The sequence below is a fragment of the Haemaphysalis longicornis genome, unplaced genomic scaffold (assembly GCF_048455015.1).
Source record: "Haemaphysalis longicornis isolate Haplotype H1 unplaced genomic scaffold, Haemaphysalis longicornis Haplotype H1 scaffold_5, whole genome shotgun sequence".
NCBI lineage: Eukaryota > Metazoa > Arthropoda > Arachnida > Ixodida > Ixodidae > Haemaphysalis > Haemaphysalis longicornis.
The window spans coordinates 17,783,172-17,808,002 of NW_027526385.1; the positions used below are offsets into that span (position 1 = coordinate 17,783,172).

Sequence of the window (24,831 nt, forward strand, 5' to 3'; positions counted from 1 at the left end):
CTACTGCACGACAAACTACGTGATAAAAGGCAGACGACATCACGCATTCATAGCAATCTCCTTTCAAACCGCGCGCGCCCGTTGACATCCGGGTGTGCGCTTAGGCGGAGTGATACCGTACATGAGCTAGTGCCGTATTTAACTTGTTCTCGAGTATAGCATGTGCGGCATACAAATGAGAGGGACGGAAACACGCACTTCGAGGCCAGCCGCTGGCAACACAACGCACAAATAAACAAAACAGAAGACATATGGTTCGTGCCGATATGATGAAGTCGGAAGTGAATGTCAAACAGCCAAGTTGACAAACAGCCGCCTAGTATAATAACAGTAAAATTCTATATGTAATGGGTGGATATTGTTATCCCCAACTATTATGCAGTGATACCCAAACCACGGGAGGGAAGTCAGGCGAAGGACTAACAGTAGCTGGAGCCGGTTCAGTAAGCGCACCCAAATAACAAGTAGCTCTTCACTGCCATTAAAAACGCAATTGTAGAGCCCATGCGTATCTTCGTTATTCGCTTGTGGAGAAGAAAAATTTGGTATTACGAAGCGCCTTGAAAGAAAAGCTCGGTAAGCTCAAAAAACCACCCGCCGCGGTGGCTCAGTCGCTAAGGTGTTGTGCTGCTGAGCCCGAGGGCGTGGGCTCGATTCGCGGCGGCGGCATCCGCTTTTCTGATGGTGGAAAAAGAAAAAAACGCCCGTGTGTCCGAGATTTCGGCTCACGTTAAAGATCCCCAGGTGGTCAAAATTACTCCGAAGCCCTCCACTACGGCACGCCTCATCGCGTGAAGCTTCGGCGCGTTAAAGCCCATATAAATCAATCTCAAAGAACCATGGAAAACGATGGCGTACTCTATTCAATCTCGAAGATACAACGCACCAACGGTAAATTGAAAAACAAACTGAAACGAAGGAAATTCTGGGTAAAAATTGAAAACAAAAATGCTAGCTTACCCGTCAGGCCTTTTCGGTACAATTCTGCCATTTTGTATACAAGTGACACGATTTCGCTCGACATCTTGATTTCGCGAAAGATCTGCGGAACACCCGAAGCGCGTGCACTTCCTCGCCGCATCTGGCGCCGTTGTGATCAACATGCCGTATGATCCACGTGCGATGGGCGGTCGGTGGAAGCGCTTTACAACCTCCATTAATAGAAATGTGTTTTCGATGTTCGCCCTAAAACGAGATCCGCGAAGGCACGTGCGTTGCGCGGAAGCGGAAAAAATCGTGACGTCACTTAGCGTTGCACGATACGGACACAACCATGCGCACGTAAGGCATCGAACAAACCGTGCAGCTGCGTGGGTTGACGTCACAAGCGGACACCAAGTGCTAACAGTGGGGTCTTTCCAAACGCCCCCGACGTAAGACAAAGGCCGTAATACAGGAGTCTCCACCCGGACGCGATTGCGCCGCTGTGATTGGTCACATTTCATTGACGTCAGGAAACGTCACCAGGCGGTAGCGTGCGCAGCCAATCGTATTGCGTAAGGCGGCGGGTACGATGTGAGGCCTGGCCGATTATAACGGCGGTGTTGGCTGTGATTTCTTGTCTCCGCCGGAGCAACCGGAAGTTGGTAACCAGACGGCGTCTGGCTGCCGGCCGGGAAATGAGCTTACTGTGGCTAGAAGTAAGACTCGTGTCAGCTGTGCCATACCTCTAAAGTGAAAAATCCGGGAGGCTAAATGCAGTCTACTAATGGCGGATACAACTTCCAGCCATCCGGCTGTCGATGGAAGGTGCGCGACATGGGTCATGAATGGAAGAGCTCGAGGCGCCCTTTGCAGCTTTTGTGTGTATAGCAAGAGCTCCTTAGGACTATTGTATAGCCTACGCTTTGTGACCGTGAAACGATTGAATTAAAACTCTCGCTACTCTCAGGAGAAAACGCCGAGGTGAACTCAAAGATGCGAACTTGGCACTGACTTCGCAATTTCGTGCATTTTGATGATGAAACACCCTGTTCACCCGAGGCGATATGCCGGAACAAGTGGAAAAACATATCCTGGGCAGGTTGTAAATGCTGGGTCCAACAACGAGAAAAAAAATAGCAGTGGCTTAGCTCGGCTAATTGCCACCTTTCGTTGCAAAGCTCGTTAAGCTGACTTAAGTTTTATTTTTATTCCTAAATCTTTGGTTCCTACCGCATCACTGGCACTACGCACTGTTTGTATATATACTACTCTTTTAAGTCATATGGAAACTCTACTATATACACGTTTACTCTTCCCGAGCACACCTTGGCCCCTTCTTATTCTTTTGCGGACTTTTTGTAGCGGAAGCTACACTGGCCGAGGTTGAGCAGTTTCTCGTGAACCCTGAAGGGCCGTGCTGCGCAAGCGCGAGGAGCATTGAATTGGATTAGATTGAATTGAATTGGATTACATTGTATTTGGATTGGATTAAATTGGATTGTATTGGATTAAACTGGATTTGAGTACGGGTGTGTAGAGAATTGGGTCTGCACATTCGCCGGTTGTCTGCGCATTCCAGACGAGTGACGTCATAGCCGCGGCAGACGCACTGGCGCCGGCGCGTGCCAGCTGTGCGCCTCCGTTGCGCAGTAGCCAAGTCTGACGCTGCGCCGAAACCGCTTGATAGGCGTTTCGCGTGGCTCCTGGAGAGCCGTGCTGCGCATGAGCCAGGAGCAGTGACTGGACTGGACTGGACTGGACTGGACGGGACTGGACTGGACTGGATTGGATTGGACTGGATTGGATTGGATTGGATTGCTGAACCTTACCTCACGCTGCGTATATCCTGACATATTAAGAGTAAGACTCAAAGATATGAGAGAGAGAGAGAGAGAGAGAGAGAGAGAGAGAGAGAGAGAGAGAGAGAGAGAGAGAGAGAGAGAGAGAGAGAGAGAGAGAGAGAGAGAGAGAGAGAGAGAGAGAATGCTCTTTAAAGGTCAGCCCTGCTAGGGAGGCTTGCTACACCAGATTGGGGGTGACTACGTTGATGAGTGGTGAATATCAGGCGTTAGGGTTATAGCAGGAAGAAGACAAACATGAAACATTAAAAAAAGGACAAGAAAAAACAAGAGAACACTGCCAGCATAGTCCGGACATAAAAATACAACTGAAAAAAAAATCGTTAATGGAAAGGCTGAAAAAAAAAATGAAAAAGTAAACGACGGGCAAAAATGAGTAACAACACCAACCCAAGAAAAATAAATAGATGAACGCCACAGTGCGAAAGAGTAGATATCGTGACACACTTGCTCTGTCTGACATCTAGAGAGATTTGTCCAGTTCGGTCTCTCGTAGGAACTGGAGCAGAACTTTTGTACCTAAGGTACTGTCAGCACTATTGGGCCAGGGCCCAAGAAAATGAAAAGTTCGAGACTGCCTCCATGACGTACACAAGAGAGGGATCTCGCTGCAGTTTTTCTCGCAGTAGCGAATCGAGGGCAGACGCACAGCAAATGGTTTACAGGCTCACGCAGAGCGCAAGTCCGGCCCAGGGGGGAATTTCCCCAACCTATATTAAACTTAAAATTCCGAGTAAACGCCACATTCAGGCGCAGTCGGTGCAAAACTCCTTCACACCGCTTGTTGAGGCCGCGTGGAAAGTGGAAGGGTGGAAGTCACGGTGTGGGTCAACAGCCTGCAGTGGTAGATACCTGCGGTGAGGGTCCTGTCACTCCGACATTTGTGCAGCCCATCCACTTGCGAGGATAAGGGCGTTGCTGTCCTCTCGGGAGAAAGGTAGCTGGGTCGTGTTGCTCATAAAGTGGCCTGCGCTGGCGGCTGCGTCGGATCTAATATTGCCTTGTATGCCCGAGTGACCAGGCAGCCACTGAAGTCATGACCTTCGCGCACTGGAATTGTTTGAATTTCGCCAATTTCACATACAAGCTGACTGCGGTTGTTGTGAAGCTTTCGAAGCGCTTGTAAGGCGCTGCGCGAGTCGAGGAATATTACCCATTGCTGGGCATGATGTCCGCTGATGTAGTGAAGTGCAGCTCTTACAGCTGCCAGTTCGGTAGCAGTCGAGGATGTTTCGTGGCTAAGTTTTCTTTTGATAGTTCACCGGGCTGATGGGATCCACACGCCGATGGCGGATGAGCCCGCGGGCGAACCGAGCCATCCGCATAAACATGTGTGTAGCCGTTGTAAGTGCTGGAGATATACTCGAGTGTGAAGAACTTGAGCGCGGCCACAGGCATGGCAGACTTTTTGCTAATTCCGGGTATCGTCGTGCAAATTTTCCATGGCGCCAGTACCCACGGTGCTGCTATCGACTTTTGAGGTCTTTGAAAATTCGCCGGAAGTAGGTCATTGAAAATTCGCCGAAAAATTTGCCGGAAGTAGGAGACAAGAGGAGACGGCCAGCCGTTGCCACAATACTTTACCGCCACATTCTCTGGCTGCCGTCTTATCACGTGACGGGCTGAAATGGAGGGTTTATTTAGTAGCTCTAGATGAAGCGGTGCGGGTGGTTTTGACTATTTTTTCCTCGAAGAAATCGTAGGCAGGTGGACCGTAAGTCCTCTCCCCTAGGGGACATGGGGAGGGAAGACAATAGAGAGTTTTAGCAGTCCGTCTGCTCCATCGTGTACGTAGTTACCGTGTTTACCGGGACCCGACACCGCCTGCGCGCGCGGATGGGCGAGGAGGCGCATCCCACCGTGACGAATGCGCGGACATGGCGAAGGCCGGGCCGCGGAACTAATCCCCCCTGCCGCGACGAATGCAGAAGTGCCCACACGGGTCCCGGTCAGCACAGTAACTACGTACAACACGGACGGAGCATACGCAGTGCTAAAACTCTCTTATGGTTCTTGCGAAGGGGTAGGGTTACGGGTTGACAGACAGGCGGTCACCGCGGCATTTCAGGAATGCTACCGCCTTTAAAACCAGAGCAGGCGATGTTCAGAACTCGCGACTAGCACAGTGAAATAAGCGCGCGGTGGAGAGACTGGATAAATTCAGTAGCTTGCTGATGTTGCACGCCGAATGGACAAGTATCATGTGCTTAGAGAGGCAGTGCACTTCTTTTTTGGCCTTGGCCTTTTCACCAGAAATGAAATGCAAACGAGGCTTCGTCTCGACAGGCCTTACTGCGGTTTCATTATCGTCTGCTCTTGCAGGAGTCCACGTTTTTTTTTACTTTGGTAGTTACTTATCTCTCTGTTTACGCAACCTGACTTGCTCCAACCTGCGTAACTGCGAACCTTTTCACCATAAGAGGAAATGAAGCGAAAATAAAATCGCACGGGAAGCAAAAGTAAGTCCGTGAAAGTGGCTGGCTGCCACCAACGAAACCGTCACCATAAAGGCTCGAAAGCGTGCACGATTCCATTGTAGTACGAGATGCGACAACCTAAGTTTTACACAGTGTTCCGCTGATCTCTGCCTAGATTTAAAAAAAATACTCTGCTAAAGTACGTCCGATGTCACGACTGACCAGAGGCGGAAAACTGTGGGGCGGGGGCAATTAGCGGGCCTCCCTCTTATGTGGAAGGTGTTGCTCTAGCTCGCGCACATGTGCGCCGTTGACGCAAAAGAGAGCGCGGCACGTGTATTACGCTTACGTAGCGACCTCCGCATGCAGTTACCGCATTTGTTGATCACTATTTTTGTGAAAAGCCTGGAAGAACGATTAAAAGTTGTACCACAGTTTCACGAAATGTCTTATAGCCTGGAAAATTGAAAAAAAAAGAAAAAAAAAGAAAAAGAGAACGTTGAGCATGATCTTAGATCCAGGATAATGTCTGCCGCACCACATAAGTCTTTCGAGCTCCTGCGCCCTTATCTCTGGACAGAAAGCCCGCAAAGAGAGGAGTGTATACATCAAGCGGCAAGTGATCAGCAAGTACATTAAAGGCCCTGCATATCTGCCCTACCACCCGAACACAGAGAAAAATTTGTCAGACTACAGCAGCAAGGCGGCAGTCCTGTAAATTTTTCAACAGTTTGTGGTGGGTAACCAATTTTTAAGTTGTTTACATATATTAAGAGGGCAAGGTTCACCCCAGAGGTCGACGTTCAGGGCGACCGTTTATTCGAACGCAGAACCAGCGGGCGCACGCCATTATGACGGGTATTTGCAGAGATGAATGAGGAGGCGTACATGCGTTTCCTAGTCAGTACAGCCAGCCGTCACCTGAGCTTGCTTATGTGGGTTATATCACAGCGTAAACGTACCTAAAGCATACTAAACTACCCGAAATGAAATAAATAGCACACAAAAAGGACCTGCAACGGTTGAAAACCATGGTGTAGAAAAATGTTCAACAGAAATAGCCGAAACCGACCTAAAAGGGGAAAACTTGCAAAAAAGTACAAGAAGCAGTGGCTGAAACTGACCAAAAGGCAACGAAAATACCCGTAATCCCATTTATAATGCATAGAGATGTCATAAAAAGATTGTATGCGTGGTAACCAATGTTAACATTCAAACATGGCAAACCCTTGAAAAGGAAAAAAAAAAAAAAAGCGGTGACGGGATTTGATCCCGGGTTAGGATGTTTGCTTCGCAGAAGCGGAACCACACGACGAGACCAAGCGGTTCTGAGCGAATAAATTGAGGGCCATATGCACGTGGACATAGCTTCAAACCTGCCCCTAGATGGCGTCACGCGTCGCTTGGCTGTGCTGACTAGGAAACGCCTATACGTAATGAGGAGAGGCATGTAAACTAGGGGTCAAGAAAATGTACAGATGAAGAGGGAGACAATATCGCTAACGATGAAACCGCCGGGAAACCGATTCGCTTAAGCGCTATTTACATATGCCTGAAATGCAATCCCAAGCAACAATCTAGCAAGCTATATAGCACGACCAATCTTAGCCTCCTTGATGATTGTGTATAAAGCCATCCTAATGACAAATATTTCCGTAAAACAGAGGAAAAAATTGCACTTCAAAACTTCCGCTAAGTATCGTAGGAATATTTAGTGTACAGACACGGACAGCAGATATGCCCAATCTCCCTTGCGACAACATGCGGCAAGGTCCATTTTCAACACCCATTTTCGTGGTCTGCACCAGGTGCTCTGGATGGTCTGGCTCAAGGCAACTCCAGCTTTACTCGATTCGAACGTTGCGTCATAAAACAAGCGGGTGTCGGCTACAGCACCAGATCCGTATGTGCAGTTAGCATGAAGCACGGTTGCATCGCTGCCAAGCAACAGACACGTCTCCTTTTTATTTTGTTTTGATTTTGTCGTATAATTCTGCCTTTATAGTCGGCGTCAAAAAAACGAGCAAGTGTGGACGTTGCGTCAGTAGCCCGGTGTGGTGAATTTCGGGGAAATGATGCAAGATAGGCTTGTGATGATAGCGGCTGCCAGCTGTGCAGGTATACGACTGCACGAATACATGTGCCATATGTTTTATCACAGCGCAGTACCATACGCCACCTTCCGCATAACGCAACGTCGAGCGCATGCATCTGTCCAAGTATTCAGTGAGGAAACGTTAGAGCTTTAGATTAAAGTGACCCCAGAACAACTTTTTATTCAACTTTTCTCACAATCCGAAATCCCTTCAGAACGTAGTGAACAAGCGCATTCAGTACTTAGGTTAGGCGACCGTTAAGTACACGTTAAGTGCCGTCTACGAAACCTCGGGCCTCATTTTCCAATGTGGTCGACGCTCACTGCGGAAGCCTCTCCTCAAGATAGACAACCGCGGAACGACCATCATCACCCCTTCGATGCCTCTCGCAGTAACAAGTGTACCTAAACAGCCCAAGAATAACCAAGAAAGCGAATATGCCACCGCAAGGTCTTCAACATCTCTCCACGCAATTTTTACATGAAGCCTACTGAGACCGGATTCAGGTCTACACTAATGGTTCGGTGACGAACTCCACTACCGCGGCATTTGTAATCGTGCAAGCGAGATCTGTAGACATTCATTTCAAGCTGCCCAACTTAACGACGTCAACCGCATCTGAACAGCTATTCGCGAGGCTCTTATGTATATCAAGAAAGAATCGCTACAGAAATGGGGTGCCTTCTGCGACTCTAGGCCAGCTCTTCAAGGCGTGCAGTCTGCTCTTCGCTGCGGCCCGTTCGAACAGCTTCTGGCCGATATCTGTCATGATTATGACCTCCTGGTCAGACATGGACTTTACGCTTACACATGTCACAAGTACATGCAGAAAAACAGTATTTACTGGGCTAGCAGGCCTTGTAGACGACACACAAGCTTACATTGGAACTGAAGCACCAAAAGCTGAAGCGCTGTTGTTGTTGTTGCTGTTGTTGTTGTTCCTTGATATTGGCGCATACCCAATCAGGGGATCGGCCAAACATCAGTCATTAATTCGAATGAGATTACTGCCTAGGTGGATGATTCAAAGAAAATTAGAAAAATTTGGAAGCTTTTTTTTTCTTGTGTTGGAGTAATTGAAGCGATAGCTCGTCAACCCCTTCGTCTTCTCCGACCCTCCATCTTTGAACAATCGTACATACCCCGGTAGGAAAAATGGCCTTGTGCCACAGTTGGAAACAGGGAATACTTGCTGCAATATTATTTTTCAAAGGCTCCCAAGTCCACTGCGGCATTTCTGGGAATAAACGTGCAGACAACGCGGCTCATTCTGCCCATGAAAGTGCCAAAGTGGCCTGCATGCCGTTATAGCGCCATGACACTGCAGGTCACTGCGCTCCCTAGCCCGCAAAATCACGATTACTCTTTGTAATACGCCGGAGTTTTCAAGCTCCCGCTTGTAGTCGCTCGACCCCTACCTGCACCGCCACTTACGCACTGACTTACGCACGCGATTGGATGCCACCCTACTGTGCCGCCTGTGGGTAGGAGCCGCTTTCCCCAAGGCTTACTCCTTTCGCTATCGGCATGACTGACAGCCCTGCTTGTGATGTGTGTGCCACGGACGAAACAATAGAACACCTCTTGTGTCACTGTGCCCGGTTAGCAACGCTGGGGCAGCACGTGTCAACCGCACTCCGGAAGCTCGACAGCCAGCCATTAACTGCGCAGGCTGTTTTATGTCACAGGCGTTGCCCATCGCAGTCCCAAAACCCCACAAAAGCACTACTTCGTTTTCAGAAACACATGCTTGTCAGAACTATTGCAGGGGCACCGTGTACCGTCTTTTATTTGCTCATTTGACTAGTTTGCCTGTTCTATTCTAGTCCTTATCATCGCCCATGTTTTTTTTTTCTTTTTTTTGTTACCTTTTCTGTTTCCGCCCCTCGAGCTCCGCTTCCCGTATCCTTACGTACCCTTTCTTTCTCTTCAAATCCCTCCTTTCCAACTTCCCATGTGTAGGGTAGCCAAGCGGACTCTTCTCTGGTTAACGTTCATTGCCCCGATAATTATCATCCCATCTCATTAACATCCGTGTCTTGCAAAATGTTAGAACACATAATATGTTCCCATTTAATTGAATTTCTTGAATCCAATAACTTTTTCACTAACTGTCAGCACGGATTAAAAAAAATGCTTTCTTGTGAAACGCAACTACTAACATTTACTAACGATTTGCTCGCAGATGCTGATTTGGGAATTGAAACCGACTGCATATTCACAGATTTCGCTAAAGCCTTTGATAGTGTCCTGCATGATTTATTAATTTTTGTGCTCAGCAAACTAAACATTGATCGCACAATTTTCGAATGGATTAAAGACTCTTTTCAACCCTTCCCAATTTCTTATTGCTAATGACCACTCATATGCTTTATCTCCGGTAGAATCAAGCGTGCCACAGGGATCGGTACTAGGACCACTTCTTTTTCCTTGTTTATATCAATAACCTTCCAAACTGTGTTCGATTCTCATCAATTAAGCTATTCGCGGATGACTGTGTAATTTATCACAAAATTGCTAACCCTGCTGATATTCAAAATTTGCAAAATGACCTTAACAGCGTAACAGTAACAAATGGCACATGAAGCTTAATAGTACGAAGTGCAAAAGTATGAGGATTTGCCGGCAGCCCAATAAAACATATATGCATGCGTACTTTCTTCACGATATTCCTCTTGTACAGGTTAACTCATATAAATATCCCGGTGTACATATATCTGATAACCAGTCATAGAACATTCACATTGATCACGTAATAAAGAACGCTCGTTGCATGCTAGGTTATTTGCGCCAGAATTTTTCTTCTGTAACTTTATCCTTAAAATTAACCCTGTACAAAACACTCGTACGTTCCAAATTAAAATACGCATGCGCCATATGGGGTACTCACCAAACCACGCTCACCCTCACTCTTGAATCTGTCCAAAACCGTGCCGCTCGTTACATATTATCATCCTATTCGCGCCTTGCCAGTGTCTCATCCATGAAAAATACGCTTAATCTGACCAGCCTTTCCCACCATGCTCTCGTCTTTGTTTGTTCCACACACAAAATTTATCATCACAACCCTACTTTAAAGGATAAACTTATCACCCCCCCCCGTTACGTGTCATCTCGAATTGACCATTTCAGCAAAGTTGGTGTACCGTATTGTCGTACTGATATGTATATATATATATATATATAGTATATATATATATATATATAGGGAGTAGTAGAACTTTGAAGATGGTAGAGAACACAAGAGAAGAAAAACTTCGAACAAGGTAAAAGCACGATTGTGGCCTACGTTTCAGCAAAGAGAACTTGCTTTCCTCAGGGCAATCTCTCGCCTGGCAGGCAGTGTTTATATAGGGGTAGGACCCCAGGTGAAAGGAGAGGGAAAGATGGAAGGGAAATTGAGCAAGCTGATTGGTTTCGGAGTGTGTCGGGGGAGAGATTGAGGGGCCAATAAGGTTGTCTAGTTTAAGCCGCGAAGTAGGTCACACGGAAGTCAGCTGGTGGTTGATATTCGTGGAATTTTTGGACAGACAGGATGAGAGGGTGCTTATTGACCCGCCGCGGGGTATAGGAAAAGGATCTCAGAACCGCCGGAAGCAGACCTGGCGGTGAGGGTGGGGTCCTTATCAGAAACTATCTGCAAGCCTCAGGTCAAAAGAAAAGATAGAGACTGGGGGAAAACTAACTAGGTCAAGAAAAAAAGAAAAAAAAAGGAGAAAAAAAAAAACAGGGAGGGAAACCACAGAAACCCACACACGACCCGGCAACTGAAATGGCACGTGTCACCCACGGCAACATTCCTGGAACAGGCCTGTCCTGAAACTCAAAAACGAAAAGATAAAGTTAGAGTGACGTACGGGGCACAAGACCACGCGGAGTAAAAAAAAAGAAAAAAAGAAATTAAATAAATAAAATTGAATTCAAAAACAAAGGATGGAGGGATGAGGGCGAGTATTAAGCTAGACGCTAAGGAATAAAAAAAAAGGGGGAAAAAGAAATTAGGTGACCAGGTACGGAGCAGAGTGAACGGTCATAGTCTTTGGATGAGGTATATGCACGAAAATGCCTAATGCTGCATTCCCGGTGAATATCGCAAGGATTCCAAGTTGCCCTTAGACGCATTAATTCCAGCAGGTTCCATGGAGTTGAATTTGTGAATTAAGTAGGATTCTCGGTATTTCCTGTCCCCAGGAGACTTAAAATTTGACTGAAGTATATATAACTTAAGGTCATCAAAATTGTGGCCTGGTTGGTTGAAATGCTGCGCTACAGAGCTGTAGCGCAGCATTTCAACCAACCAGTTTCTATATATATATATATATATATATATATATATATATATATAGCGAATAAGAAAATGGGAAATGAGGGGTTCCGTGAAATAAGACAGAAAATAAGGGTTGGCAGTCAAGAAAACCTCGGAAAGCAAAGGGGCGCGGTTGTGGCGGGTCATAGAAAGAGATGAAAAATTTTTCGAGTCGAAAAGAAAGTGGTGAAAAAAAAAATATATATATATATATATATAATGAATTGTTTATCTCAAAAACCAGCGTAGAATGGAACTACCTCCCTCCAATTACCGCTGCCATCGCTGATGCCACTCTCTTTAAAACAGCCATTCATAACACTCTCTGCTGAATCGCTCTTTTGTAATTTGCTCTTGGTTTCTGTTTGTATGCTATTTTTGGAAAACAACTGCGCCTCATTTATGTATGTCACCACACCTTCTTGTTATGCCCTATGGGCCTTGCAAGTATTTTCAATGAATAAACAATAGATAAATAAACCTCCCTGTCTTTCATGTACTGTCTTATACTCCCTTCCTTCATACCCCAGACAAACAATACTGCCCGTCAGATAACTTGGAAACTTCCTCGATTTTCCTCCCTGCCTCGGTGTCAGAATTGTTTGCGCGCTCAAACGACGTTCTTCGAGCGATGTCGGAGCTATTGGCAGGCTTTCTTTAATTTGCACCAATAACCCATTCGCTTCAAAGAGTATCACAACCAACACAAAGCAGGAGCTGGACGACGTGTCTGCTGCGCTGAGTGAATCACGCACTGTCGCTCTCTGCTGGTGATAACGCAAAAACCCGGTGGCATCTACCAGTTCGCTCGGAACACTCCCTCTATTCCATTGAGCAGCTGCTAAAGGAGCCCCGCTGCTCCAACTCAGTGGCCTAGGGGTAGATGCGCAGGCTTTGCCGCGATCGGCCTGGATTCGGGCCCCAGCAACGCTAGAAGTGGTTATAAACGGAATATCGCGAAAATTATGAAGCGAATATCGCGGCGATAGCTATAGCAGTCGCATTGCTTCCAGGCCCGATGGAAAGATTTAGATCGTTTATTCGCAGTGCAGCAAATTTTCTTTAGGTACATGCATTTGCACCCGGAGGGAATCGCCACGATGGATCAATGGCTAAGGCGTTATGCTGGTAATCACAATGTCTAAGGTTTGGTTCTCAGTCAGCTGCCATTTTGGATGGAAGCGGAATGCATAAGACCTTGGGTACATTAGGGTATCCTAAATAACCACAGCGCGTCCGGTAAGGATGGCCTGGTAATATATGTGCTGCTTCTTCGAATAATACTTAAATTAGGCATGTAAGTTAATATTTCTCTTGGCGAGTTCCTTGCGTGTATGAATTCAGAATCGCGGGAAGGAGGCGTTTGAGGTCTCATCAGCGGCTGCATTATTTGACAGGTTAACTGAGACTCAATTTCTCGATTTGGTTGCGCTAAAATGCCGTTCTGCCACGATTAATTTCGGGACACGCCCGTGAGATTGGCGCTCTGGTGACACGGGTTGTCACCACCGCGTACAAAGTTCAGAGAGCAGTCCGCGTTCATTGCGTCGAGCCCGCACACATATTGCTGCGGTGCTTGACTGCCAGCTTCTTCAGCGGCTAGCCTGACCACCCCGCAAAACAAGAGCAGCACAACGCAGTTAAAATAAATGACATGGCCGGTGACGGTTCAATACCTCTGACTCCCAGACAAAATTACAGCCGTTCCACTCAATGTGAAAGCTGTCGGAAGTGCAGAGCAGTGATTCGCCATAACGGGCCGTGGCACCGTTATCCGCTCACTCTTACCACTCTTCACGCTTTTCACCGCCCTGTCTCATCCCTCTCCTGATGAATCCAGCGGAATTTTGTCCAGCGCATTTCAAATTTCCCGCCTTGGCCTTGGTCTTTCACCAGGTCTGGGCCTGGGAGCATTGACTACGAAAATAAAAGTTGATTTGTACAATGTACGCACACAGTCTTACGTCTTTCTTAATGATGTAATGGGCGAACTTTCACGGGCGAGTTACGGTTACCGATGATCTCCCCCTCTCGAGCTTCGCCCCACTTATCATCATTCATTCCGTGGATATGGCGGGATTTTTTTTTTTTGCGCTAAACAAATGTTTGACAAGCGCCAGATGTTCAACGACTTTCGAACGCTTATGACTATGTAAAACGTTTGTCTTTCGAAGCCTATGTGGGACGCCGCGACCAGCACTGCTACGACGGAACGCCGTGGGGCTATATACTTGGGTGAGCGAGCGAGCGACGACGACAAGGCGAGCCCCTAAAGTGCTCTGCACTGAAAAAAATCAATGCAATTCCACTCTGTGAAGGTGGATGACCAACGGAGGTGTTCCCGTTCAGCACGGGCTGTAGCGCCGGGGAAGCGTGCTGCGGGATTGAAGTCACGCCAATGCCCGTTTTCCGCCTCACGGTATTCGAAGTCTCGACGGGCACCGCGTTTGTGCTTGGAGCCCGCGGCCCAATCGTCGTCGGAGGCCTCCTTCACCACGTCCGTGCCCATTTCCGCGTAATTTTCCTATTGAGTAGGCTACACTGTGCAAATCACAGCGTGAGAGAGCCAGCTCGCAAATCCCTAGTTTACACCGCTCGCCCTGAGGTCGGCTTCACTTCTAAACACAAAGGAGTTGCTGGGAAGACCTCTTTCCAGGGGCAATAGACGTCATCTTGTATCAATATATGAAACATCTGAGACAAGCAGGTGGCCGAAGGGAGAGAGTGCGCATCCAGCGGGGAAGGAGAACACGTTCGGTCAGCCACGGCACTTGCAGAGAACACCGGCCTTATAACAGCTCCGCTGTAAACATTACAGCAGCCTCTGACTACACGCGCCGTTTCGTCACGAAAAAATGTCTGTCAAAACAGCTTGCATCACGGATTTGAGAGTGAGCGCCACTTATACATATATAGGACGTTATTAGAGACGTGACTAAGGGTGTAGGATGAGACGAGACTGCTCAGCGAAGCTGGTAATGTGATTCTGCGGGGCTACCTTCAGAGCTTTCTTTGCGGAATGGGGAATCCTTTAGTACCGCCCCGGTACTGCTTCGCTGCACCGCACTACGTTGACCTCATGTTGGTGACGTCACTGGTAGTGTATGTTGCGTCACAACCAACGGCGACGCGTCCCCTTTCATCGCGACGTCAGTAGTGACGTCACTTCCAACAAATACGTCACGTCTGCTGCTAAATAATTCTGTCGGCGCCGATCGCACATAACGGAACCATTTTAAAGCCAGCCACTTTGCAACGCCATTTTCGTCTCGTTGAGTTGGCGTTTCTTTTGCACGACCATATACGGTCACCACTACTGCAGGTTAAATCATGATGAAGTTTAATTATCGACTGAAGCTTTATGATGGGCGTCATAATTAGCTCAGTTAAATTTGTTGGAAGCAGAGGTTGGTTATTTAGGTGGATTGTGAGGAAGAATACCAATGAAACGTTTTTACCATGTATAATATCATTTGAATGAGTTTGTTATTGGCTGTATCAGTTCACAGTGCTAACCCTGACACTTCACCCATTACTTGCTGTGGCTATCTGGGATTTCCATAATTTTTTTTTCGAGGTGCCACGTGTGGCTCTAATTTTTGTGCCCTGGGAACCGACACGACCCCGTTCTTCCAAACGACCCTAGATGAACCGTGGTACGATCGTTCAGGTAGCCAGTTGCTCGTACAAATTTATTACATACATTATTGCAGCAAGTTCCTTCCGCCAGCCGCATGTTCACTGTTGGCTTCCTGCTTCGCACAGAGAAAAAAGGCATCGGATCGCCCTCGTGAGTAAGCAGCAAACAGCTCCGGCAGCAGGGATCAAAGCACTGAAGAACGCTTCCCCGAAACTTTCATAACCGGACTGTTCTAGGTAGTGCTGCACTTAAAACAGGCACAGTGTACTTCCGTGTACGAATCACTCGAATTTGTTTAGATTTGCTTCATATTTCAGGATGCGTTTAGACTGCAGCTATACTTTTGTCAGGTTTTCTTCGATCATCTTTAATTTCGTACTCTTAAACTGGCTATAACTTGTTACGATATGTAGGAATTCAATGGAAATTCTATGGTTTATGTATGGTCGATATAATGGGGAAGGATTTTTGTTACATTTGCTGTAATTTACTCGCATTTGTTTACGTCTGCTACATTAGCTGAATTTATTTAAATTATGTAAAACAATTTGGATTCGTTTATACTACATTAACATTTGAAGGGTTTTTTTATTTTTTTAAACCGTTAGTATGTGTTTATGGTGATGGTTGCAATGATTTATTTGAATTTGATAAAGTATTCTTTGTGATTTGCTATGGTTTGCTGGAATTTGTTCATATTTTTCATATTTTCTGCCAATTTTTTTACATATATAGTAGCAGTGGTTGACCTGTTTAGGTTTTTAGGGCTTTGGTTCAAATAAATCTGCTGCAACTGGTAAGGATTGTTCAGATTTGCTATGAATTATTCTTACGGCTGTCTCACAATTGGTGTTTCCTAACTTTACTTTATATTTGCTAAAATTTACTTGAAATATTCAGAGCCGCTATCATCTCCTTGGAATTTAAAGGGGGTAATTTTGCTAAGAGTTCACCGGCGTTCTACAGAAAGAGCAACATCGAGGGGTGTCTGCTACCAGTTCAGCGCAAAAGACTTTACCTTAGGTGTGTATAATTGCCTAGGGTCTGTTTACACTGTCTCTAATTTGCTAGTATTTTGATTTGCTGTAGCTTACTGGAATTTAGTTAAAGTTGTTATTTTACAGGATATGTTCGTATCTGCTTATTTTTTGGAATTTGTTTATATTTGGTATTGTTTTCTGGTATGCGTTCACTGTTGGCATGATTCTCAATAGTACGTTGACATTTAAATAGCTTGGTAGATTTGCGTAGGCTTGCCATATTTGCTAGGATTGTTTATATGGTCTATGCTTTGGCGGATTTTGTTTATATTTGGTACAGTTTGCAATGATTTGCGCATATTTTGTAACACTTCGCTGGGATTTGTACAGGTTCCACATACTGTGTTAAACTTCGCTTGATACACTGCAATTATTTGCTCGTGTTTGTTCAGCCTCTGTTGATCCGGTCGTGCGGTGCTGGCGCAACTACGTAAACCTGTGCCTGTCTTATTACTATACATGCTGTTCAGGCTTTTAAAGTTTGTCGGTATGATAAAGGTGTTTATTTTGCAGAATAAATGATTGATCGTAGAGTTTAACGCGCCGACGCAACGCAGGCGATGAGGCGCTCCGTTGTGGAGGGCTCCGGATTAATTTTCACCACCTGGGGGTCTTTACCATGCGCCGAAATCTCGTACGCACGGGCGTTTGTGCTTAAATTTCGCCTCCATCAGAAAAGCGGCCGCCGCGGCCGGGAATCGAATATTTTGCAGAAAAGGTTGCAGTCCATTAACCCTACATTTATTATGCTTCGCAGTGGATTCTACTGAGGTGCGCTTGCATGTTTTATGTTGATATTTAAATCCCCACACATTTTGGAGCTTTGTCAGATCCCACGTTAACAACACGCATGGTATACAGGCAGTTATTCGCGAAAATGACACGGAAATTAATGAAAAACAAAAAAAAAATTATGGCTGAATCATGTTCCTCCCGAGTTCGAAATGACGACAGAATATTACGAATTATATATTTATTTATTTATTTATTAGTAATACCCTCAGGGCCAATGGCATTTTAGAGGGGAGTGGTTACATTCATAAGTATAACGAAAAAGAAAGCAGTGAACGAAACACATATCAAACAAACATCTTATACGAAATAAGGCAAAACAACAATAAAAGAAACGCAGCAAGCAAGCATAACTGCACACAACAAAGCATGAATTACACAATGTTGACTATGGCATTTTTGAAATGCGTGTGATTTACAATGGTTGCTGTAGGAGAGGGAAGGCGATTCCATTGTAATGACGTACGGGGAATAAACGACTGAGAAAAAGCGGTCGTTCGGCTTGATGCTATACCGACTTTGTGAGCCTGATCAAGGCGAGAAGAAAATTACAATGGAGGCAAAATGAGTTCCTCATGCAGATGTTGGTGATGAAATATTTTGTGCAACAACGAAAGTCGGGAAATTTTACGTCGAACTGCTAGGGATTGAAGGTTAAGGGTAGATTTCATTGTTGTTAAGCTGGCAGTTCGGTTATAGTTAGACAGGATGATACGTGCAGAATTGTTTTGTACCATTTCCAGTGAGTTTATGAGATTGTTAAAGGGACACTGAAGTGAATTTGTCAAGCTCCCGTTTTTGCTTGCACTGCGTAGACTGGCTCAAATTAGCACACTTTTCATCGTTTATCCGGTTGCCAAATCGGTAATTATTTTACAAAGCGCGAAAGAAGAAAAACTACCATGCGCGGTTTGCGGCGGCCGCACCAACTAAAGCTGTGACGTTAGGAGGAGCGGGCACCGTGATTGGACGATGCCCAAGGTGAGCAACCAAACAAGTTTCGGTTTCGGTTCTGTAAAACACAACTGGTGGCGTTGTTGGATGGGCATTCTCAATAACTCAGTAATCATCGTACCGCGCTTCTGCCATGTTGTCAGCTGTGAAAATACATAAAGATAAGCCTCCCAGGACGGCTTGGAATCGTAGCATTCACTAGCCGAGGCCTACGCAGTGCATGGACGCCCTCCGCGTACCCGCAGACGCCCAAATGTCATGCGCTTTTCCCCCATATTTGGAGCTTGCCTCACTCATGCCTGTACCGTAAAAAGCGTGTTCGCACCAGGCCAAGGGTCTGTTCATTCTGGCCTGTGCCCACTGCCCGCAAGCAGTCGGTGCTTATGGCAACAGCACGCCAACGAGAACTCGCTAGCGCGCCAGTGCCAGCCTGCGCGCGTTCTGTGAACTAGTTCGTGGAGCCATGAACGTTGCGGCCCAAAAAAAAAAGGTGAACTTAATGTAGAAAACATCGGCAGAAAACGAAAAAGTTAACTTAAAAAAAAAACACGTACCCGCGGGGACTCGAACTGGTGACTTGCAAAACACTTGCGACAACACAACTAGCGCTCTAGACGACTAGGCCACGAGACCGGCTCAGCCGACCTTGGTAATATAAGGTATATATTGTACAACACATTTACACTTTTATTTAGTTTTGGCATTTCAAGCAGCTTAGGTGACTATTTGTTGTATTGCGCTCGTGCAGTAAGCGTACCCCGAGTTTCCACAATAGCTCACGTCTAGCAATTGCATTTCGTAGACGGAAAAGCGTTCGCAGATGCGTAGTCGTGCTGCTGACCGCTGTGGTTGTTCGCCCAGGGCAAAAAAAGTGCTTCCCGCACCCTAGTTTTACGCTGTACGGTAAAAATATCAGTTGATTTTATTTCCTTAGTACCTATATTGACTTCGCTGACTCTTCTCCCGCCTTCAAGAGGCCTTGTATTTTCCTACTGGCGTACCAGTCAGCGAAGCGTCGCATGTGCGCTTGTGCAGCGCTTGTGTGAAGTGACCTTGACTTCGAGCTAGATACAGTGTACAAACTAACCAAGTAAAGAAAGGCACATTCTTACATTCACAAACGTGTCCTGGCTTCGTTTCAACTGAGCGAACGAATTGCGACGACCCGTCGGCGGCCGGCGGACGAAACGCTGGGCCGACTGACTCTGTCTGAAGACCGGGGAGCCGTGCAGTAGCGCAGCCAATTGCGAGCTCGGCACCTCCTGACGTCACACGAAAACGCCACAGAAAATGGGTGAGCGTAAAGAGAGGAGGACAGCATTTTCGAATTAATTTTTCTACTAAATAAAATCGCGTAAACGCGCCCAGAGTGGTCGAAACATGGCCTGGGGACTCCGGGCTACAATTTGCGCTAGTAATCCCGCAATGTTTACATGTCACTTCAGTGTCCCTTTAAAAGAAGGATCCCAAATAGACGAGGCGTATTCTAATTTAGACCGAATAAGTGTTTTGTATAACAGTAGTTTGATGATGGTGCCTTAACAAAATTACGCCTGAGGTAACCCAGCATGCGATTTGCATAGTTAATAATATGTTCTATGTGAACGTTCCAGGTGAGGTTGCTTGTGATGTTAACACCGAGATATAAAGGGGAAGTGTATATTTTACGAGAAGAACTTCGTTGCAAGGTATAAAATGATTTTCCCAGAGGCCTAAATTAAAAGGACGCATGTTAAAGGTATCTGGATTTATTTATTGCATGTCCAGGCTCTGGTAGCTGGATCTCGCTGGTGAGGGGGTCGGAGAAGATCATAATTGAGGTTGAGATGTGCGTTTCGGGGCACTCCCGCACTGTGTGGTAGAGGGTACGATGTATACATAATTTACAAATTATTGGAGAGGGTATCTGGTGTGTAGACAGGGACAAGTACGGGTCACGGGTAAACGCTGCAGAATAATTAAGACACTTATGGTTTACAGGCGACACTATCTTGTTCAGGGAGTCTGAAGAACACCAGCATGAAGTGGTTCATGGTGCAGGACATGTGCTCGGAAAGCTCCGCAGTAGCGTCCAAGATGAATAGGAAGAAATCGAAAGTAACGTTAAACATACATGGAGAAAACATCATACATAGCCTCGATTATAATAGGTTTGAATATGTGGACTAATATAACCATATTCGACGCGAGAAAGAAATACAGCTTACAACTAGTGCGGACTGAGGGGCAAAATGAGGCCCTGCTCCGACGTTTTCGCCTGAGGGTGGCCCTCGCGCCGGCTGTGACCTCAGTACCACGCCCCGTTTGACTCAACGCGCCCCTTCTGCTCCGCTCCTGTTGAGCAGGCCACAGCGGAACGCTTGGTTTGGAGCATCCCTGCCCTGCATGCGAAGCTTACGTCTTGTGCACATCGCCTTTCGCGGCCCGCGCCCCTGGTGTCCGCCAGATTTCATGGCGTGGGTATACAAGGTCCACATCCTGGACCCCCGCTCCGATCCCGTGCATCTGTACATATAGTTTTTTTTATGCTGTATAGCAAACTATCGCAATAAATTTTTTTTGCCATACAGGCGGGTACAGGAGGAACCCTCACATAAGACATTATCGCGATATGGTAATAGGAAAGCACACACACGAACGCATACACACGCATGCACGCACAAACGTACGCACGCGCGCATAAAAATCCAGAAAACGTGACCGCACCAGAAAACGTGACCGCACCATTTTCTCTAACTTCGAAATCTTCAGCTCACGACCAACGATCAAGCACCAATTAGGACATTCACACGCACTTAGTCACTACACGACAGAGCAGGATCAGTGGCTTACCAAGTAATCATCCCTGAAGAATGAATTTGACCTTCCGGGGACTAAGCAATGCGGGGACGCATCGCCGGTTGAATTCTCCACTCAAATGCGGAATGCAGTTTTTTATCCGGTGACTACACTTAGACGGCCCTGCAACCGACCATCCACCGCTCCTCCTCTCTAATGCAGAAACGTATACAGTCCATTGCCTCTCAGTTGTACTGCGGATATGGCATTTCGGTTCTCTAACGCACCTATATATGTCTGTCGTACTTTCACATTCTACAGAGGTTAACGGTTACGTGCATCTCTCAATGACCACTCGTAAAAAAATACGGATATTTATTGCTTTGAGTGGCTATACGACCCGCTGAAAAATCACCCGGAAAACACAGTTTCCGGGTGTTTAATTCTGAAACGGCTGATACTCGGGCCGGCTCAAAGTAGGAGCACAATGGGTTTTTACAACCGATTTTCCGTCGACCCCAGCACTTTATAATACGCGCTGTATGAACTCACGAAGCGTTCACCTGATACCGCATTGAGTAGAAATATAGGGTTACCATCTATTCCCCGAACATACAAAGACGTCCACTACCGACTCTTGCGAACCTACCAGCGACCCACGACAAATTGACTAATTAAGAGGCTACGACGTATCGACGCGTCGTAACCAACACGTACGTCCATGGAACCCTCTTCCACGCTATCCACCCCACCTTCTACCAGGCCACATACGAATTTTGGGTGGCGGGACAAAGTGACACGTGGGCTACTAGTATAGTCTTCCATTACGGCGTGCCTTACAGCAATAGAGCAAACCGTACTCACTAAACTTTTTTATACCTTTATGAGTGCTAAATAAGTTTATTGAACATTTTGCACCCTTTCTGCACCATTCGAGCACCCAAATTTGCCTCCGACACCTTAACATGAGGGATGTTACCAAATAAGGGGTGCAAACACTGTAAAAGGGTGCTACTAGAGTTTGAAAATGTACTGCAAGGTATTCCTCAGTGATTAGGGTTTACAACAGAACCTTATCCTCGGGGTGCTTGTATTCTATAATAGTGAATCGTAAATACGCCACAGGGCCGTAACGACGCGCCGGATGGCTTGCGTTACCAACACCACGTGACATTGCCTGATGTATGTTATCTGTTTTCGCAATAAACCTAATTTTCAAGTCACCGCCTGTCGTGAAGCGCCGCTGTTGTGGTCCGTGGTCTCGTTGAACGTTGATCTGACGAGATCATCATCATCGTCATCATCCTATCTACACCCACTGCAGGGCAAAGGCCTGCCCCGTGGATCTCCATTTATCCCGGTCCTGTGCTAACTGCGTCCAATTTATCCGCGCAAACTTCTTGATCTGATTTGCCCAGCTAACCTTCTGCCGCCCCCTGCCACGCTTGCCTTCTCTAGGGATCCACTCTGTTACCTTTAATGGCCAACGGTTATCCTTTCTATTACTCATTATTCGATTACTCATTAATCTATTCTATTCTAGTCTTCTATTATTCTATTATTCTATTACTCATTAATCTATTACTCGTACCACCATCCTGTATATGGTTCAATATGGAAGAAACATTAGATGTTCTTTGACGTGCGCCGAATTCTCCTGCGCTCGGTTTTTGTTTTGTGCCTGTGTCAAAAGGGAACCGCCGTAAACAGCTATGCCTAATATCAACGAATTTCACTTGCGACAAATGCTTAGTACTGTAAGGAAGCGCAAAAGAAAGTTACCGGTATGTCACTTCGCTTTTAACAACGACAAAAATGCGCAGCTGTGAACGCGGCAGGGGTGACTGTCCGTCTCACTCTGTCGTTTAAAGAGGCACATTTTTGTTCAACGCAACCAACCGTGCTCAAGCATGTAGGTTTACGATTAAGGCAAGACCCTAGAAGCCCGCACAGAAGATGTTGGTGCCCTGTTCCTAGGAACTGCAGAAGATGCTATTGCGAGGATTGGTGTAAATTTTAGAGATGTGTAAGCCTGTCACTCTTCATTAAATATCAATACATGCTAATAAAGCTTCCTAACATGGCGCATAATCTGTAATGTGTAAATTTGCACAACATGTCGCTGATGATCGTCACGAAATCGTAAATTGCACAGCACGTTAATTGCACGTTAGTTGCACAACAGGTGCGAAAGCAACAACAAAAAGTCTGCCACAAAATATCAGACATCCAAGTGTTTCTGATCTGAGAACACAAGAACAAAATAATTAATATTTCGTGTTTTTCGTTTTCCCATTTGTAAAACAACAAAGTATTCGAGGATACGTAAAAGAAAAATAGTGCATCGAGAACTTACGTGCCGCTTTGCTTTTGACGCTTGCAATCATAGCAAACAGGTGACCTGCGGTGATCAGCTCAGTGACGCGACGTGGACAGCTGTCGGATCACGGGTTGTTCACCAGCGGCACGCGCCGACGGTGTACCGGCGAACGCGAAAACACTACGCAGAGCCGTCTCTCTCCGGCACATGACGGCGAAATAGCAGCAGCTGACATTGTATATTTCCTCTTTCAGGGAGGTAGGGCGCAGTGCTAGCACGCAGACGACGCGAAAGAGTGAACACTCGCCGGCTGTATGAAGTCCCTTATAGCACGGAATCGGAAAAGCCCGCGTTAACGAACAAAACGAGGTAAACTGGACGCAGATACAATGTTCAACATTCCAGGGTTAAACACAGACGTTAGCCGAAACTGCGACAAAAAATTACAACGAAAGAGAATGGCAGATGGGTTGAAACAGCCAGCGGTGCAAAAGATCGTCTGCTCGAGGCGCACGCGTTGCAGACGACACCGAGCGAGCGAACGCAGCGCTCTAACGGCGGCTGTGCGAACTGCGGGCAGATGCACTGATTGTTTGCTCGCTTTTTTTGTTAACCTGCGGAATTCACAGCTAGCGATCAACCGGAAAACGATCACGTGACGGACGCATCTGTTGGCGTTGTCTCAGTGTCAACGCCCCAACACCGTTTATAAGCGTCACGCGGCCAGCAAAATAGCAGAAAGAAAACGTCGCGACTTCGGAATGCGAATATGCGGGCGGCGAAGGTCGGTCTGCAAGGCTCCTGTGTTAACTGCCTATGCGCGCGCTGCGGGCCCGACCTTAACGTAAAAACATCCTTGCCGTTACTTCACATAGCTAGCGCGTACGAGAACCACGCAAGGAGAAATCAGCCGTCACAGTGACGCGATGGACGTCGGCGGATGGCGAAATTAAGCTTCCGCTTGTAATGCCCGGATACCGAGGAACATCGTTCCGTCTTCTTTTAATGTTGCGTTGTTTTTAAGGGTATCAAGGTCGGCTTCGAGCTAAAGGAAGAATAAAAGAATGCGGACTTTCCACATTTGGAACTTTTGCTGACGCAAGCTCGCTGCGATGACACAAACGGAAGATATGCGAGGTTGTGTGGAACACGGTATTCGAAATGACCTTAATTAAGAGGACAGGCCTGGCAAATTCAATGTTGAACGGATGTGCTACGTATAATATGAATGAAGGCTTTTAACCGCGTCTCTGATGGCATTGGTCATAATTTCGCGGTGATCGTTCGCGTACATGAGCAACAGAACTCTTAAGTCTAATCTGGTGGTATGTCAAAATTGCTACGCAGTTTAGGCAGTAGTACGGCTTCTGCGAATGACGCACTAAGCTACATGTCTATTCAAAGAGGCATTGTTGTGCGGTTGTGGGCTGAATGAATGGCTGTTTGCGTTTATGCACCGATTCCACTATCTCCAAAAAAGGAAAATAAAATTGCCTGGAGAGTCTCGGTACAGCATCTAGAAATTTAGGCAAATATTTGTTGAATGGATAAAGTAACTGTTCTGACTAAAACCCATGCTCACTGACCCCTCAAGTATTAAATCAACATTGTTTTCCCTGCAAATCAATAAACTATATGCTAACAATGAATGTACGCACACACGCGCGCACGCACACACACACACACACAGACACACACACACACA

At 46.4% G+C, this 24,831-nt stretch overlaps 1 protein-coding gene across 3 annotated transcripts in view; it reads right to left on the minus strand.

Annotated features, from left to right (window-relative positions):
* LOC144137932 (uncharacterized) overlaps positions 1-23,488 on the minus strand; it is a 73,255-nt gene extending 49,767 nt beyond the window's left edge. The window contains exon 1 of one of the 3 annotated variants that reach the window (XM_077669965.1): positions 23,163-23,488. In XM_077669965.1, the coding sequence (XP_077526091.1) occupies positions 23,163-23,193 (31 nt within the window). In that variant the 5' untranslated portion in view covers positions 23,194-23,488. Of the gene's footprint in view, positions 1-960; positions 1,119-23,162 lie in introns of those variants that run through there. The other 2 variants (XM_077669964.1, XM_077669961.1) reach the window with 2 other exon arrangements.
* Positions 23,489-24,831: the final 1,343 nt, after the last annotated feature.